Source organism: Ostrea edulis, chromosome 3 (genome assembly GCF_947568905.1).
Source record: "Ostrea edulis chromosome 3, xbOstEdul1.1, whole genome shotgun sequence".
Taxonomy (NCBI): domain Eukaryota; kingdom Metazoa; phylum Mollusca; class Bivalvia; order Ostreida; family Ostreidae; genus Ostrea; species Ostrea edulis.
In genome coordinates this window covers 66268561-66288362 of record NC_079166.1, presented here as the reverse complement: position 1 = coordinate 66288362, position 19802 = coordinate 66268561, and the positions used below count along the sequence as shown (strand labels likewise).

Genomic DNA, 19802 nt, shown 5'->3' with positions numbered 1-19802 from the left:
AATGATCAAAAACACAGACATACCATGAAATTATGTTTTGTATACGCAGGTTCGTTTGTGACGCGGTCAACATTTTCCACAAATAACGTTGCGTTGTTGCATTGTGACGTCATTGTGACGGCATCAGTTTCAGAGGATACTGATACGGAATCAGAAAACCACAGTGTGGTGATCCGGAAAACCGGATCACACGCTGTGAAATCCACAGTATCAAAGAACGATACATTGATGGGTATATAATAAAAACCTTAATAAATAATACAAACCTTAATAAATAATACAAACCTTAAGTTTCTGTGATTGTGCTGCTTTGAAAAACTTTTCTATGAAATCAAATTGGGATTTCTCATCATCGTCATCCACCAGGAGGTCTCTTGTTACAGGACCATTCTTTGTGGACTTTTCGATTTTAATACTGGGTACATCCCCATCCGTCTACATGTAAGTATGAAACATAATGAAAATGATGAATGAAATGTTTCACTATATTTGTTTAAATGAAAATATATGCATTTGCCAAAAGGTTTTCATTTGTACTCAAATCATGCAACAATATTATCACCACCAAATTCAGTAACTAACCAACCTTCTCCCTGTCATTTGCTTATATCAGATTATATAACTTGCCTAATTACCATACACACAAATCATTGTATTGACCACCAACCCCACCAATACTCATAAAAGACTCATATTGACCACTTTTTTGCCAACCCTGACTACATTCCTCCCTCCTTAATTTGTTTTCATCCTCGAAGACACACAACCCAGATTCTTTTCGCCCCTGGCAGAACAACCTGCAGTGCAGGGGTGATCAACAGCCCGAAATGTAGTATAGAAGAGTGGAGAAAATATGTGGCTGGACCAGGAATTGAACCCGGGACCCCTGTATTACTAGTGAGGTGCTCTAACCACTGAGCTACCCAGGCTGATATCCACATTCCGTATAGCCCTACTTACTGTACACATAATTGAATTGTTGCTCTTTACAAAATTAAAGATACCAAAAACATAAGATATAATTCAATTAATGCATGTACAATAGTTCAATGTGAGCAATATGATGCCATCATATAATTATTGCCATTAGTCTGGCATAGAACTTCAATTGACTTAATATTAATTCAATTGATGCACACAATAATTCTTCAGAGACAGCAATCATTTCATAATATCCACAACTGAATCATCTCTTGAACTGTTGCTCTCTTAGTTTAAATCATGAATTGATGGGCACATTAAATTCCTTTAATATAAAACATACTGCGATCAAAAACTGACCTTGTTTGCCTTTTCTAAGATAGCAAAAAATGCCTGCGTATTTTCATTAAAACTCTGAAGTTTTTCTTCACTTTCCAGCCTTTTACGTTTGTATGTTGCATCCAGATTCCCATCACTTGAAAAGGGATTCTTCCTCGTCGCGTTGCAGTTCAGGAAAACATTCGTACTGTCATTTAAAGCGCTAGGAGAGGTCTTTTCCTCTGAGAAAGAACGACTCAGTGAACATTTTTTTCTCTTTCTGTGAATCTTCATTACATCTGAAGGTCTTTTCCATTTTGGCGAACTTTCAGACATAGCCACAATTTCCTTGAGTTAGAACTGTCATTGATCGAACAATGAAATATTCGCGCCCAATTCCAACAGGAAGTCATATATTGAAAACTAAAACCCAGGCCGTTCCGGTAACGGTATACGCTCTGGTCCCGCCGTTTGTCCTAGATTTTTAACCCATGGTGACTATCATAAATTTCATTACATAGATTGCGACGTGTCAGTTATAGAAGTTTCTGGATCACAAGCGGTTGAAGACGTTAGAAACATGGATGCGTCTAATTTCGTTCTGAGTGGAGATTTCGGTTATGTCGTTCTAGTAATGATATTTTCCGTTTTCGTGTTGATGTGGATGGGGTTCAAAGTTGGAGCCGCAAGAAAGAAGTATGAAGTCCCTGTAAGTATATATACACTTCATATACACGTACCCGAGACGTCTCACTAACTTCATAATTGGATTTATAATAGAAAAAAGTAGCAGTGGTCAAAAAGCCTATAGCTCTAGATCTATATAACTGTCAGAGTAGAAGAGGTAGAATACTACTAGTAGAGTCCTGAGATCTACTTTAATTATGATTGGATCAACATTTATCATATATAGGCCTACATTCAGTTTCAAGGGGGTGGGAGTGAGTGTCTTGATGAAATTTTGGTGGGTTTTTTTCTTCAGACATAGAACCTTTGATCTTGTCCCCAGCTACAGGTACTGTGTACTCTGAATTCTATGATTCATTCTCTAAATGTTATAAATATTTGTCCTTTTTCAGTATCCAGCAATGTATAGCAATGATGACAGATTTAACTGTGTCCAAAGAGCTCACCAAAACACGTACGTCGTTTTCCTCTGTTTGGTAATTAGTGTATAAATCCAATCTAATTAAAATCAGATCTTCTCTAACCATTACATAGAGAAGATCTGATTTTAATTAGATTGTGTATAAATCTTAGAAATGTAAAATGCCTGTATCATTATTAATCTCACTTTCCTCAGATGACTTCGCTCGTGCAAAGTCTCTAGAGCAAGAGTCTGGGGAAAGCGAGACTTAAGCATCATTATTTACTCTGTAGCTTGTAAGATAAATTTTGATTGGCTAACAAGCCAGATGTAAATTTTCATACGCCCTGATGAAGCCAGGACAGTGAGGTAAATAATGTGACATCACAATGCATTGTCTCTTTGCACTCAAAAAGAAAATATGACGTCTGTTCCTTAGAAAATATTAGTTACGATTCAATGTATTGTGATGTTGGGCTATTTACCCTGGCTTGTAACATCTTTATTACAACATTATTTAACCCTTGACACACGTAATAAAAATATTTGATATCAATTTCCTTATTTAAATCACTAAATAATTGTGACCTTTAATATTGTTTGGTTACAGAGGAAATAATTCATTGTCGAGGTCCAATCAAAATTTTATGGGGATTTACTGTGGGCTGTGTTCCACACAGCCGCAGCCTCAGGGTATGCAGGGGCGTAGCTAGTACTACTTCAATGTGTAGGCTCGACAGATGAAGGTTTGACCGAGACGCAAAGCGCCCATGGGTGGTGGGTGGATGAGGGAGGGGGTTGTCCCTTCCTGCTGGGGGGTAGTCAAAGGTCACCCCGAGAAATTTTTGAAATATTAGGGCTCATTTGCACTACTCTGAGCATCCAAAAAATTGCAATAGACATTAGGTATTGTACAGCTTTTCAAAGATTTTTAAACTGTAAAGTTGAGTGAGTCATTGTGATCAGCATGCTGAAGTTTAAAAAAAAAATTATAACCATTTTTCATATCAATATGACATGTAGAATACATAAAAAAAAAGAAAAGCCTGATGGAATAATACTTTTATATCCGATTTTAAAAACTATAAATATATATGAACATATTATTTTTGCTAAAATGTATTTTGAAAATGAAAATAATGGGTAGGTACGTGCCTACTCGAACCTATTTGAAGCTACGCCCCTGGTATGGAATTCCACCCGGTATAAATTCCCGTACACCCTTCATCAGACCTGGTTAATAATAATATTCAGGACTTTGAAAAAACATCAGTTAGAAATATATTTAAGATGCCTTTTCATTACTCCTGTTTTCTGTGTATGTATACTGAGGGTCTTTTTTCTTTTTCTTTTACAGACTTGAAAATTACCCATCTTACTTGCTCATGCAAGTTCTAAGTGGACTCTTTGCTCCAGTAAGTTGCTCTGAATGTATACCTATTGTGGTTAAATATTAGTAAAAGTAAACATAACATTTACTCTTTTATACCAGAGAATTATGATGGGGGCAATGTGCCGTATACTTTTTTTTTTTTATCTCTCTGTCTCTTGACTGCCCATCTGTCTCGGTTAGTCTGTTATTTAACTTGGGTCGTAACTTTTGAACTATATATAATACTGGAGACTAATCTTTGGTGAAATGAACGGGAGATTAATTTCAAAGCTTTATATTTTTGCATGGATAGAGTTCAATAGAGATACATTTTTCCTTTGATTTTCAGAAAATTGCGGCTGTGTCTGGTGTGATCTGGTGTGTCGGTAAAATATTTTACGCTCGAGGTTACTACACAGGAGGTACGATTCCTATCTATTGATTGAATGTTCATCAACATGTTGCTCAGTTTAAAATATAAATATTTTACGCTCGAGGTTACTACACAGGAGGTACGATTCCTATCTATTGATTGAATGTTCATCAACATGTTGCTCAGTTTAAAATATAAATAACTTTGCATTACAAAAAATGAAAACACATGAGGGTATGAACTGCAATGCTTCACATTGGCATACCTCAGGGAGCGCTTAATGAAAAGTATGCCAGCGTGAAGCATCGCAGTTCATACCCTCATGTATTTTCAACCCAAAAAAATTCATTTCTTTTCTCTCATACTGTACATAGCCCTATCTTCACTCTCATACTGTACATAGTCCTATCTTCACTCTCATACTGTACATAGTCCTATCTTCACTCTCATACTATACATAGTCCATCTTCATTCTCATACTGTACATAATACTATTTTCACTCTCATACTGTACATAGTCCTATCTTCACTCTCATATTGTACATAGTCCTATCTTCGTTCTCATACTGTACATAGTCCTATCTTCACTCTCATACTGTACATAGTCCTATCTTCACTCTCATACTGTACATAGTCCTATCTTCACTCTCATACTGTACATAGTCCTATCTTCACTCTCATACTGTACATAGTCCTATCTTCACTCTCATACTATACATGTCCTATCTTCACTCTCATATTGTACATAGTCCTATCTTCACTCTCATACTATACATAGTCCTATCTTCACGCTCATACTGTACATAATACTATCTTCACTCTCATGCTGTACATAGTCCTATCTTCACTCTCATATTGTACATAGCCCTATCTTCACTCTCATATTGTACATAGTCCTATCTTCACTCTCATACTGTACATAGTCCTATCTTCACTCTCATACTGTACATAGCCCTATCTTCACTCTCATACTGTACATAGTCCTATCTTCACTCTCATACTGTACATAGTCCTATCTTCACTCTCATACTGTACATAGTCCTATCTTCACTCTCATACTGTACATAGTCCTATCTTCACTCTCATACTGTACATAATACTATCTTCACTCTCATACTGTACATAGTCCTATCTTCACTCTCATACTGTACATAGTCCTATCTTCACTCTCATACTGTACATAGTCCTATCTTCACTCTCATACTGTACATAGTCCTATCTTCACTCTCATACTATACATTATCTTATCTTCACTCTCATACTGTGGTGTTTAATTTCAGATCCTTCTAAGAGAATCCAAGGATCCTTTGCCTACATCGGACTACTGATCATGCTAGTGTGTTCCGTCCTATTTGGTCTGAACCTGCTGAAGATTACCAACTTGTGAGCCAAGTCTTCAGATATGTTAACAAACATTTTAAATAATACGCAATCATTATCTCATTTATGATTGGATGATATGTACGTGTTTAGTGTGAAATATACAAGCATGAGATTCCATATAGCCATAAAAACGTTATAAGATGAAATGATCAATCTCTGAATGAATGAATATACATGTGTATTTTGCAATACTGATTGTATGTGTACAGAGCTGCCAACCCTCACGATTTTGGCGTAAGGCTTACGATTTTAGGGTCGAAAATACGCCTTACGATTTCACTGTACATCTTCTGATTTTCGTTTATTTGACATTTCGAAATTTTTAGAGCTGTCCGTCATTGGTTTTTACTTTTATAATAAGCAAGCTATAGTCGTTGCTATGTTTGTTTGCATAGTCTATATCTATATAGAGTCGAGATATTTTAATGCTTTAAAATAAACAATATGGCAGCTGCTACTAAATGTAAAGCATGTGTTGATGGAAATAACAACAATACTCCCCCAAAGGAGAAAACCTAATGGAGCTAGAAATTTAAAGAACAATATGCAAGTACACTGTAAACATCTATTCGTTTCAAAGTCAGAAAGGGGGAGTTTGTATAAGTGTACAATCTGTTTGACAAACTTCAACATTTCTCACGGCGGCGAAAATGACATAAAGAAACCTTGCCAGAATAAGTGATTCAGTAACTAAAATTATATATATATAAAAACTTGCCAGAATAACTGACACAGTAACTGTAAAATTATGCAATATACTAAAGTAGCAATATTTTTTACACAAGTTTTAGAAAGTAAAATCAATAAAAGATGTATTTGATCTTTTGCAGTTGTAAAATGTATAACAATTAGTATGTCTAAATTCATTAAATTTGGAATTGAAATGTGCCTGAAATTGCTCAGGTTACATGTTTATTCATAAAAAAAACTCCAGCGGCCGGGGGTCTAGGCGGCCCCCTGACCCCCACCTTACTATTTTCCATTTTATAATGTTGTCAGCTCTGCGTGTACATGTAAACTGCATATTTATATAATAAACATGTAGATTCTATAATTGTAGCACTGGGTATACATTTATATATTTCCTTAATAAATTAATGATAATCATATAAAGTTATTTATTGATTATGACATAATACTACCTTTAGATGAGGTAGGCTTATTGATTTGTTAGTTTTTCCACAAGGCACTGGTATGCTTTTTGGTCTAACAAACAAACAAGTTGTTCTCAGATGTAAGTGAAATTTTGTAGAAAAGTACATATAGGTGTAGTAATTATGGCTATACGTACCGTGGATATCGGCCTGAGTAGCTCAGTAGTTGGGGTACCTAAAACTAGTTATGCAGGGGTCCCGGGCTCGATTCCCGGTCCAGCCAAAGATTTTCTCATCTCTCCTATACATGTATACTACAGTTGGTGCCATTGAACACCCCTGCACTGCAGATTGTCCTGCCAGGGGCAAAAAGAACCTGGGTTGTGTGTGTCTTCAAGGGCAAAGAAAATTTAAGGATGGAAGAATTTAGTAATTATGGCTATACATACATGTACCATGGATTTCAGCCTGGATAACTCAGTGGTTAGAACACCCGACTAGTAATGCAGGGGTCCTGGGTTCAATTTTCCCTGTCCAGCCAAAAATTTTCTGTTTCCTATATACTACATAGGGCTTTGGTCAAAGTGTAATGATACATGTAAGATAGATATTATTAATTTTGAATGTGAAAATGTTGAGCAATGTATGACGGATCCAAGAGAACACCCAGTAAAGATGTATGCTCATGAGCCCAGTGAGGTTTGCACTACAGCTTGTGCAAGTCAAATAAATTTCCGTTACACTGTGTTGATCAGAATTTTGTTTTTAATATCACAAATAAATTCTCCGCTTCTTGCTGTATGATTTCAAATCCAAAAACTTCCAGGTTTATTGCTTAACATGCAATACATGTATTTGGAAGGGACTATATTTTGCAATGAATGTATTTTTTTTTTTAAGTTATGGAAATTGCAGTACAGTTTTTTAGCTCACCTGAACTAAAAGCTCAAGTGAGCTTTTCTGATCACCCGTATTCCGGCGTCCGTCCGTCTGTCCATCCGTCTGTCCGTCTGTAAACTTTTAACATTTTTAACTTCTTCTCAAAAACCACTGGGCCAATTTCAACCAAAGTTGGCACAAAGCATCCTTAGGTAAAGGGAATTCTAAATTGTTAAAATAAAGGGCCAGACCACCTTCCAAGGGGAGATAATCAAGAAAAGGTAAAAATAGGGTAGGGTCATTAAAAGCTTCTTCTCAAGAACCACTGAGCCAGAAAAGATGAAATTTATATGAAAGCTTCCCTGATATAGTGCATATACTAAATTGTTAAAATCCTGGCCCCCGGGGGTCGGATGGGGCCACAATAGGGGATCAAAGTTTTACATACAAATATATAGGAAAAATCTTTAAAAATCTTCTTCTCAAGAACCACTGTGCCAGAAAAGCTGAGATTTATATGAAAGCTTCCTGATATAGTACAGATTCTAAATTGTTAAAATCCTGGCCCCCGGGGGTCGGATGGGGCCACAATAGGGGATAAAAGTTTTACATACAAATATATAGGAAAAATCTTTAAAAATCTTCTTCTCAAGAACCACTGTGCCAGAAAAGCAGAGTTTTATATGAAAGCTTTCTGATATAGTACAGATTCTAAATTGTTAAAATCCTGGCCCCCGGGGGTCGGATGGGGCCACAATAGGGGATAAAAGTTTTACATACAAATATATAGGAAAAATCTTTAAAAATCTTCTTCTCAAGAACCACTGTGCCAGAAAAGCAGAGTTTTATATGAAAGCTTTCTGATATAGTACAGATTCTAAATTATTAAAATCCTGGCCCCCGGGGGTCGGATGGGGCCACAATAGGGGATCAAAGTTTTACATACAAATATATAGGAAAAATCTTTAAAAGTCTTCTTCTCAAGAACCACTAAGCCAGAAACGCTGATATTTACATGAAAGCTTTCTGACATAGTGCAGATTCAAGTTTGTTCAAATCATGGCCCCTGGGGGTTGGATGGGGCTACAAGGGGGGATCAAAGTTTTACATACAAATATATAGGGACATTCTTTAAGAATCTTCTTCTCAAGAACCACTGAGCCAGAAAAGCTGATATTCACATGAACAGCTTCCTAACATAGAGCAGAGTTAAGTTTGTTCAAATCCTGGCCCCCTGTTGTAGGATGGGGCCACAATAGGGGATTAAAGTTTTACATACAAATATATAGGATTTTTTTTTTTTTTTAGAAATCTTCTTCTCAAGAACCACTGAGCCAGAAAAGCTGATATTTACATGAAAGCTTTGTGATATAGTGCAGATTCAAGTTTGTTCAAATCATGGCCCCTGGGGGTAGGATGGGGCCACAAGGGGGGATCAAAGTTTTACATACAAATATATAGGAAAAATCTTCAAATATCTTCTTCTCGTGAACCATTGGGCCAAAGAAGTTCACATTTACATGAAAGCTTTCTGACATGGTGTAGATTCAAGTTTGCAAAAACTATGGCCTCCAGGGGTAGGTTGGGGCCATAATAAGGACTAAGGTTTTACATGCAAATATATATAGAAAGTCTTCTGATGTGGACCAAGGTGACTCAGGTGAGCGATGTGGCCCATGGGCCTCTTGTTTCTTTTTGTGAATTCTTCTTCATCCCAGATGAAATGTAAAGTTTTAGGGTTGATACCAGAAACTTTTTGTGGACAAAAATTTCTAATATTTTAAGTGCAAACATTTCACAACTGATACAAAAAAGATATGATTTTTTTTTCATTAACTGTGTTACATCAGACTATTTTATTGTACATGCACATTTATTCTGGAGATTTAATCGTGCTGATGATAAACTATAACAAGCATATTTGAAATTTGAAACATCTAAAAGTTAAATGTTGAGTGAAAAAGGTGGTATTAAATGTCAACTGGCTCATTGATAAGGACATAAACTCCAACTTTTTTCTCTGATTTTGTCAATTGACATAATTACTAGTATATATAGATAATAAAAGTATACTTTAAAAAGTCATACACTGTACTTCGGAGCAAACACCCTTAAGGACACAATGATACCAAAAAAAAACACAACAAAAAACAACTGATAAACAGGGTGATATTTACTTTCTGTTCTACTTAATTTGCAAGTACAATGACAAACTTATTTTTAAATTTAATAGTTGGAGGAAATTGCAGCGCACTTGAAATTAGATATTTTGATCCTCTCGGTTTCCTTCGCAAGCTATAGTGAATTATGTATTAATTAAAGCAAAACTACAGTATGATGAAGGAAAATGGAGGCATGCTCATGTAGATTTATAAACTACACTATGATGAAGGAAAATGGAGGCATGCTCACGTAGATTTAATTTAATTCGGACTATTTTCTCATGTGCTTCCTTTGATGTAGCTTGTATGCAGGTTTGAAACACGCGGGTAAACGCGTTATCGGCTATTCGGTTGTTATCGGACATTATTTAACACGTGAAATATCAAGGCTATACAGGGAGAAAATGACATAAATTCGTAAACTTACCGTGACACCCAAGCGATTGATTGTATATTATTTAATGTCCCACTCGAGAATTTTTCACTCATATGCAGACGTCACCATTACCAGTGAAGGGCTGCAAAATTTAGGCCTATGCTCGGCGCTTACGGCCTTTGAGCAGGGAGGGATCTTTATCGTACCACACCTGCTGTGACTCGGGACCTCGGTTTTTGCAGTCTCATCCGAAGGACCGCTCCATTTAGTCGCCTCTCACAACAAGCAAGGGGTACGGAGGATCTATTCTAACCCGGATCTCCCACGGGAAAGACACCCAAGCGAAAATACATGTACACTGTATACGTTAGAGTAACCTACTAAGAACTAAACCTTGATGTACTACCTACCAAAGAGCAATCCACATGTAAATTAGATGTAACAATATTAATTTTTACATGTACATAGAATGTATAGAGGCTGACACATGCACCAAAACGCACTAATATTAAACTCAATCGAGATGGGTGGACTGGGATAAATATACACCTCTCTCTCTATCGTGATCAAACCCTAACTTGATGTTACAGTCATTTATTTTTTACCAGATTAGGGTATGTTTTCCGACCATGCATAACATGTAATTTGGTGCCAAGGCAATTTAGTCCGATAGTTATGCCAAAAAAAAAAGGGGGGGGGGTTGCCATGCACTTAGCACATTTATTCACTGGCCATTTGATATTATGCTATAGGGCTGGTTCTTGCCCGATTGTTTGATATTTGTTTCTTTGGACACTTTTCTCATTTTCATTGCATTCTATGAATTTCACACCACATATACTTGTACGTACATTAATTCAAATATTCACACTTAATTGAATGCAAGGTGAAGATAACGGACAGTGATCAATCTCATAACTCCTAGAAGCAATACAAAATAGATAGTTGTGCAAACATGGACCCCTGGACACACCAGAGGTGGGATTAGGTGCCTATAGGAGGAATGAGCATCCCCTGTTGACCGGCCACACCCGCTGTGAGCCGTATATCCTGATCAGGTAAACGGAGTTATTCGCAGTCAAAATCAGTGTGCCAAACACACCCGACCCAACGACAGGCTGCACCGACGAACCAGACCGTTACAACGACCACAGAATAACATTGCAATTTACGCCTGATTATGTTTGTCCTCATAAGCAGAGTATTATAATTCTGTTATAAGATAAAAAGATGCAGAACTCCACGTATTTTTGTATCTGATAGTCATTTTTAATCTAACTTTAATGTAAAATACATAGAAAAGAAGCAAAGCCCGATGAAGAGATAATACAACTTGTTTATAAAAGCAAACAAGGCAAATAAATTGCACTTCTTATTAGAAGAGAAGTCTTTTCCACCTTATTTTATATACAACTCATTAAATGGTCAATGCAGAGTGATTCGTGTGATTCCTACTATCCTCTACATTAATATCAACCTAATTACCGATACTAAAACCGGAGTTTCCGATAACATTCAAAACAATTAACCGGATTTCCGATAACGAATTGAAATGAAAAGTATTGCTTGTAGATTGACAAAACTTGTTTCAACAGACACTGACTATATGTTATATTGTTGACAGTAAGTAATGGTTGATAAATTGCAGAAAATGTCGGGCTGCATTTACATACAATAAAAGTTGTGACAAAATGGTAAATTCCACACTTGTAAACTTCATATTCTTCTGCATCAACACTATAGAGTACATCAGCGCATTTGTCTTGAGTTTTGATATTCACGGTTCAACGCAAACCAGTTGTCATGTCCTAAAATAACGCCAATCACAATGATTTTGAGCAAACAAACTTACCAGTCACAAACCACTTTCAACCGAATGTTCGATATAAACTGAAAATCCGATAACGCGTTTACCCGTGTGAACATGCCAGAGTTAATTGTTTCTTGACAATGGACTATCTGTGTAACCCTGGTGAGGTTTATAATGGTATCTCGGCAGATACTTTAACCTGTTTACCGTTTTATGTGCAAGAATGTAAAAAAAAAAAAAAAATTAAAAAAAAAAACCAACTCCTTGACAAGTAAAGCAAATACTTGCTACAAATAAAACAAAGACCTAATACAAAAAATATAAAACAAAGATCTGCTATTGATCAAATAAAATAAAGATCTGCTACTGAACAAATAAAATAAAGATCTGCTACAAGTAAAACAAAAACCTGCTACAAATAAAACAAAGATCTGTTACAAATAAAACAAAAACCTGCTACAAATAAAACAAAAATCTGCTACAAATAAAACAAAAACCTGCTACAAATAAAACAAAAACCTGCTACAAATAAAACAAAAACCTGTTACAAATAAAACAAAGACCTGCTACAAATAAAACAAAAACCTGCTACAAATAAAACAAAAACCTGCTACAAATAAAACAAAGATCTGCTACAAATAAAACAAAAACCTGCTACAAATAAAACAAAGATCTGCTACAAATAAAACAAAAACCTGCTACAAATAAAACAAAGATCTGCTACAAATAAAACAAAGATCTGCTACAAATAAAACAAAAGCCTGCTACTGAACAAATAAAACAAAAACCTGCTACAAATAAAACAAAGACCTGTTACAAATAAAACAAAGACCTGCTACAAATAAAACAAAAACCTGTTACAAATAAAACAACAACCTACTACAAATGAAGCAAAAACCTGTTATGAATAAAACAAAAACCTGCAACTGAACTGCTACATATGCTATGTTTATGAACTGCAATTATTTTCTTGTTTTTGGAAATGATGATTATCTCCAGGAGATCTATGATCACTGTTGTCCAGGGTACCATCACTCATACAAATCTGCACAAATACCCCATATCATCTAAAGAATTTTAAATACATTTCCTACAAAAACCTTTAGACTCAATTTTGTGCTCAAACCATCAACATGCAACACTTTCTATATGTATACATGTACATGCAAGGTTCTTGTGTGTATGGAGCGCCAAATTAACATAAACTCAAATAATTGAAGATATCTTCAATTATTTGAAGATATCATCAATTCAATTGTTGCTCTCTTTAATTGAATTAATGCGCGCATTAACTCAATAATTGCTCTCATCAAATGAATTAATGCGCGCTTCAATTCAATTATTGCTCTCATCAATTGAATTAATGCGCGCATCAATTGAATCAATGAGAGCAATAATTCATTTAATGCGCGCATTAATTCAATTATTGCTCTCTTCTATTCAATTGATGCTCTCATGAATTGAATTAATGAGAGCAATAATAGATTTTATGCGCGCATTAATTCAATTATTGCTCTCTTCAATTCAATTGATGAGAGCATCAATTTCGTAGAAATATTGCTCGCAATAATTAATTTAGAGCTCGGTATAAATAATTTGATGATCTCTTTAATTCAATTGAAGATATCTTTAATTATTTACAATGCTTTTGTATAAGGAATTAATGCGCGCATCAATTCTTTTAAAGAGAGCAACAATTCAATTAAAGAGATCATTAATTCAATTGTGGATATGTTGAATTGAAGATATCTTTAATTATATAGTTGCTCTCTCTAAAAGAATTAGTGCTCTCTTTAAATAAATTAAAGATATCATTAATTCAATTGAAGAGAGCAATAATTGAATTAATGCGCGCATTTAATCCATTATTGCTCTCATCAAATGAATTAATGCGCGCATCAATTCAATTATTGCTCTCATCAATTGACTTAATGCGCGCATTTAATCAATTATTGCTCTCTTCAATTGAATTGTATCGCGCATAAATTCAATTGTTGATATCATTAATTCATTTGAAGGGATCATTAATTCAATTAAAGAGATCATCAATTCAGCTGAAGAATTAATGCTATCATCAATTCAATTAATGCGCAATAATTCAGAATTGAAGAGATCTTTAATCAAATTGTTGTTCCCATCAAATGCATTGATGATATCTTTAAATAATTGAAGATATCTTCAATTATTTGAGTTTATGTTAATTTGGCGCTCCATATGTGTGTGATACGATATTCAGGTGGCCTCTAGGGTTCACGGGCCTCTTCACAATGTAATATGAAAACATTAAATCGTTTTCTATTTAATCTCCATTGCAAAACACTGTCATCTGAACATTGTATCCCTCTGATTGTAAGAGGACGGAGATACCTATTAACATACCTGTGTAAAAGAACATGCTGAGTCCAGGTGCGAACTGCTTAGGGTAATACTGTAGCAAATGAACAACCTGATTCCAGCCACATGTATAATAGTTACCGAACTCTTAAAATCATTCAACAAATATGTGGAAGTGAATATATCATCTCGTGGTTGTTTTTTTTAATGTCCTAAATACGCAAGTCTTCGAAATTCAGAACGTAAATTTCATAATGCACACGTGGAATTTCATGAATGAATGAAGGTAAAAAATCGGTCAAATGGAACCATCATTGTTCCGTGTTCTACATAAACAAGCGTGATCTGGTAATATCCGTATTTTTAAAAATTTTAAAAAATAACTCAAACCATTCTGCGAAAATAAATCGTTTGCTGGAGAATGGACGCCGGCGCTATTATCCTGAGTAGCGACTTTGGATATGTTATTCTAGTGATTATCTCGTCCATTTTCATGAGCTGGTGGATAGGGTTCCAAGTTGTAAAAGCACGAACAAAGTTCAATGTACAGGTAAACAGAATATACTACATACTTAGCCGAGGTATACATCAATTTGTTATGGGAATAACTGATATTTCTCAGGCTAGGAATGTTAAAAGCAGTATGTATGCTTGTTGTAAAGTGCGGATCTAGAGGAGTGGGAGTGTTGGAACTCTACCAATGTCTGGGGATAAAAATCACTTTTCAGTTCAACCCTATGTGGAAGTAATATTCTGGAATGGGTCCCCATTTGGAAAATGTATTATAACCGTGCATATACATATGTAGTGCAGTATATCCTCGAATGCGAAATGAAAAATTCCATTAGATAATATTAAAAGAAATATTAAAGTAACATTCAGATAGATTAAAAACTAATTTTGTCACGGCAGTTTGACTTTGCTATACTGCAATATTGTATAGTATTTCGAATTTTCATTTTTGATACATGTAATAGTTTTACAATGTTTTGAAAATGACAACCCAATTTCACTGTTTCCTCGGCAAGAGCATGGAAATATAAATTGTATATTCTAATGACCAATACACATGTGATTTTGTATATACATGTCATACAATATACATGTGATTTTGTAAATACATGTCATACAATTTGAATTTACATGTGTGCATATCATACTTTCTTTTACAGTACCCTAAAATGTATGGCGAGGATGATCGTTTTAACTGTTATCAGAGAGCCCATCAAAATACGTGAGTAAGAACCCCCACCCCGGGGCCATAAACGACACAGTGAAATCCGAGATTGATATAAAATCTTAGTTCGATCATCTCAGTTTTTGACCCAAGGGGTTTGACAAACCAAACATTTTAAAGAGGAGCAACACATTGGCAAAATGGCTAACGTCCTTTCAATTCACAGATGCAAAATTGATAGATCTGGACAGCGATATTTTCCTTGTCCTTTTAAAACGTATGACCTAGATGGATAGTTTGGTGGGTTAACGTGGGGCAAAACAGATTTGAAATAAGAAAAAGGTATAGGAGATTGTCGATCTACAGATCAGGGGTTAGATTCTAGCGGGGTTTTAAATGTTTTCATCTTACTTTCTACTTTTCTCGGTTTACTAGTTTCCACCAAAACTACATGTTTTCTCTCTCCTGATCTAGGCACATTTAAGAATTCTGTATTTCAAAATCTTATTGTAGATATTTTCCACTTTCCATCCATAACAGGTTTTTTTAGTGTATGTGTTATTCCCCCTCAAACGTACATGTACACCGATCATAATTATCCTTATACGTGTAAATACCTTTCTTCTTCAACATTTCATTTTGGGGAAAGCTATCATGATATGCTTTAATTTGAAACATTTTTCAGGTTAGAAGTCTATCCCATATATCTTATTCTGCAAGTGATAAGTGGACTCTATGCTCCGGTAAGTGAATAAATTGCCATATCCAAATATTTCTATGTTCATTAGTTTGCTTCAGTTCTATGGTACAATGAAGCACTGCTAGGGCCTGTAACAACTAATTTACTACATTGAGGGCTTCTTCTACAGTATTTTGATCTTTTACAGAAAATTTCTGCAGTCTCTGGGTTGATATTCGTTTTGGGTAGACTTGTTTATGCTATCGGATACCAATCTGGAGGTAAGCTATCTTTTTACCACACACTGGCTTCACGAAACAAAATATCAACAATCGTAAAGGCCTCGTAACAATAATCATTTACCAAATGAAAACGTCCATCTTTTAAGAACTGTCAAATTTCTACTTTGATCGTACAGAATTTCAGTTGTTTCCTAGGTTGTTTTAGGTCACCTGGGTCTACTCAGACGACCTAGTGCAATTGGTCAGCGTCCGGCGTCGCGTGTTGTCCGTCGTGCGTTAACAATTGAACATTTTTAGCTTCTTTTTGATAACTACCATTCCAATTCTTTTCAAATTTGGTATGAAGCATCTTTCAGGTCTCCTCCTCTGGGGCCTTAGGGACGGTGCTAAAACTGCCAAAAATTGATCAAATTTCAAAACTCTTTTTCTCTACAACCACACATCTATAAGAAAAACTAGATGCATGATGTAGAGCAGGAAGCCTGTACCACAGTTGTAAATTTCATGATCCCCGGGGTAGGGGTTCTGATCCCAGGGCGGAGCTAAACTTCCTATATAATGTTTAAATGTGTAAAACACTTAAATACCATCTTCCTTAGTGTTGTTGATATTTAGAAAGAACAGGTAGTCCTTTACCAAAATTGCAAATTTGATGATCCCAGGGATAGGGGGTTTTTGGCATCAGTGTGGGACCAAAATGGTCGGTTAATAAATGTGTAAGCAATAGAACGTTTTTAACTTCTTCTTTATAGTGGTCAAACTTGGTATTTATAGTGTATATGTGCAAATTATATTTGCTTTAATGCTATTGATATTAAATTGAAACTAAATGGATATTTAGAAGGAGTAGGTAGTCCTTTACCAAAATTGTAAATTTCATGATCTCTAGGGATAAGGGTTTGGTTTCAAGTTGGAGTCAAAATTATTATAGTGATTATTGTCTTTATCATAATTTGAAGGACTTCTTTAAGTTTACTGGTACATCAACCCCAGGGTTTTGGCTTTAGGATGGGTTCAAATTAGTGATATGGTTTAATGATAATACATATATCAAATTATGTAAAGCTTTTTTAGGTCACCTGAATCATTCAGGTGACCTATTGCTATCTGTTTTTGTCCGTCGTCGTTCGTCGTGCGTTAACATTTGAACATTTTCAGCTTCTTCTCTGAAACCCCTGAACCAATTTCAACCAATTTTGGCATATAGCATCTGTGGGTGGAGGGGAACAAAAATTGTGAAAGTCGTGGTCCCTGCCCCCCTGGGGTCTGAGGGGTGGGGCAAAAACCATCAAAATGAGTGTAATTTTAAAAAATCTTCTTCTTTACTCCTGGACACCAAGAAGCCAAACTGTGGGCATAATTATAATGAACGTTGAGCCCTCTACCAAAATTGTGAAATTCATGGCCCCTGGGGCAGGGGTTCTTGTGTTAGGGTGGGGCTCTATTGGTCATATAGTGAAAATGTAGAAATTCTTTGAAAATCTTTTTCTCTGTCTCTGGGTATTAAGTAGACAAACTAATAGCATGGTAATGAGATGCCTCTTTAAAAATTGTGAAATTCATGGCCCCTGCATCAGGGGTTCTGGTGTGTTAGGGTGGGGCTCTATTGGTCATATAGTGAAAATGTAGAAATTCTTTGAAAATCTTCTTCTCTGTCTCTGGGTATTAAGTAGACAAACTAATAGCATGGTAATGATGAGCAAGGATGCTTCTTTAAAAATTGTGAAATTCATGGCCCCTGAATCAGGGGTTCTGGTGCTAGGGTGGGGCTCTATAAGTCATATAGTGAAAATGCACTATTTCTTTGAAAATCTTCTTCTCTGTCCTTGGGTATTAAGTAGACAAACCAATAGCATGGTCATGATGAGCAAGGATGCCTCTTTCAAAATTGTGAAATTCATGCCCCCTGGGTCAGGGGTTCTGGTATTAGGGTGGGGCCCTATTGATCATATAGTGAAAATGCATTTTATTTCTTTGAAAATCTTCTCCTCTGCTGCTGGGTATTAAGTAGACAAACTAATAGTATGATAATGATGATCAAGGATGCTTCTTTCAAAACTGAAATTTATGGCCCCTGGGTCAGGGGTTCTGGTGCAAAGGCGGGGCTAATTGATTATATAGTGAAAATGCAATATTTCTTTGAAAATCTTCTGTTTTTGTCCGTCGTCGTGCGTCATGCGTTAACATTTGAACATTTTCAGCTTCTTCTCTGAAACCCCTGAACCAATTTCAACCAATTTTGGCATATAGCATGTGTGGGTGGAGGGGAACAAAAATTGTGAAATTCGTGGTCCCTGCCCCCCTGGGGCCTGAGGGGTGGGGCTAAAACCATCAAAATGAGTGTAATTTTAAAAAATCTTCTTCTTTACTCCTGGACATCAAGAAGCCAAACTGTAGGCATAATTATAATGAACGTTGAGCCCTCTACCAAAATTGTGAAATTCATGGCCCCTGGGGCAGGGGTTCTTGTGTTAGGGTGGGGCTCTATTGGTCATAAAGTGAAAATGTAGAAATTCTTTGAAAATCTTCTTATATTGGTTTTATCTAAGGAGTAAATAACCCTTTTCTTTATGATGTCTCAGACCTAGGTTTTTTAAAAAGGATTATTAATTGAACATAAAAATGACACATGTACTTCATGACCACATAGCTATTCAATGTTTCTTCCATCCAAAAGTAAAATTCTTATATTTAAACACAAACCTAATTCAAATATTAGAAGGTTGTTACATGATACTCAGGTGACCTATAAGGCCCCTGGGCCTCTTGTATCAGTATATATACTTTTGAGGGCATTCAAGTTTTAAGAGCACATCTTCTTTTATGCTGTTGCTGAATTTTAGAATTTAGGTTAGGTATTCAGAACAGGAATTTTTCTAGATTTTTAGCCCTTGGGACTAGTGATACTTTTAACTAGTACTCAGGTGACCGATACCGCCTGTGGGCCTCTTTTTGTGACATATTTTGTGCTTTTCAAAAGGTTTAAGATAATTATTTTTCTCTTCTTTCATAAACAGACCCAAAGAAGCGTTTGCGTGGATCGTTTGCTTACTTTGGAATTCTGGGAATGCTGGCGTGTTCCGTCATGTTTGCCCTCAACCTCTTGCAAATCGTGAAATGGTGAACTCATTTTGCTAAATCAAGGAAAGAAGAAAAGGGAAATCTGTAATTGCCGCATTCGTTTGTAATTTTTATTCAATAAAATGGAAAGAGAAATCAAAATTCATATGTTTGTTATTGTTGGTAGCGTGAGAGGCACGTTGTATAAAAGCTTGATTTATGTGTGTGCCCATCATGAAATATTTTTCTTCTGTTTAGAACACACGTAAACCATAGGGATTCCTCTTGGGATGTGATATTTTGCATGTATACATATACATATTTGAACTCAACTCAAAAACAAACCCAGACAACACATGATACTTGTGTTTGTGTCAAAGGTCAGTTCGAGGTCACTGATTTTGTTTTACACCAGAGGACTTTGCCTGTAATACCAAACATCAATATCTGAATTTCAATCAAAAGAATTTATAGACCTCAGTCTACCTATTTAAATATCTATTTATCTGTATCTATCTACATGTATATACACACG

The 19802-nt window shown here is 35.7% G+C and overlaps 3 protein-coding genes across 3 annotated transcripts in view; 2 read left to right on the top strand and 1 right to left on the bottom strand.

The window, feature by feature from the left end:
* Positions 1-1644, bottom strand: part of LOC125675503 (protein downstream neighbor of son homolog) — a 13121-nt gene extending 11477 nt beyond the window's left edge. The window contains exons 1-2 of the mRNA XM_048913231.2: positions 1282-1644; positions 286-435 (exon numbers count right to left, since the gene is read on the bottom strand). Coding sequence (XP_048769188.2) covers positions 286-435; positions 1282-1575 — 444 coding nt within the window. The 5' untranslated portion in view covers positions 1576-1644. The remainder of the gene's footprint in view (positions 1-285; positions 436-1281) is intronic.
* LOC125675506 (microsomal glutathione S-transferase 3-like) lies at positions 1513-6567 on the top strand. The gene is made up of 5 exons (XM_048913234.2): positions 1513-1948; positions 2319-2380; positions 3684-3741; positions 4048-4120; positions 5352-6567. Exons 1-5 carry the CDS (start codon positions 1820-1822, stop codon positions 5456-5458), a joined length of 429 nt encoding a protein of 142 aa, XP_048769191.1. The 5' UTR covers positions 1513-1819; the 3' UTR covers positions 5459-6567.
* Positions 6568-12131: 5564 nt separating this feature from the next.
* LOC125675507 (microsomal glutathione S-transferase 3-like) lies at positions 12132-19429 on the top strand. The gene is made up of 5 exons (XM_048913235.2): positions 12132-14659; positions 15282-15343; positions 15972-16029; positions 16174-16246; positions 19225-19429. The coding sequence occupies exons 1-5, from the start codon at positions 14531-14533 to the stop codon at positions 19329-19331; spliced, it is 429 nt and encodes a 142-aa protein (XP_048769192.2). The 5' UTR covers positions 12132-14530; the 3' UTR covers positions 19332-19429.
* Positions 19430-19802: the final 373 nt, after the last annotated feature.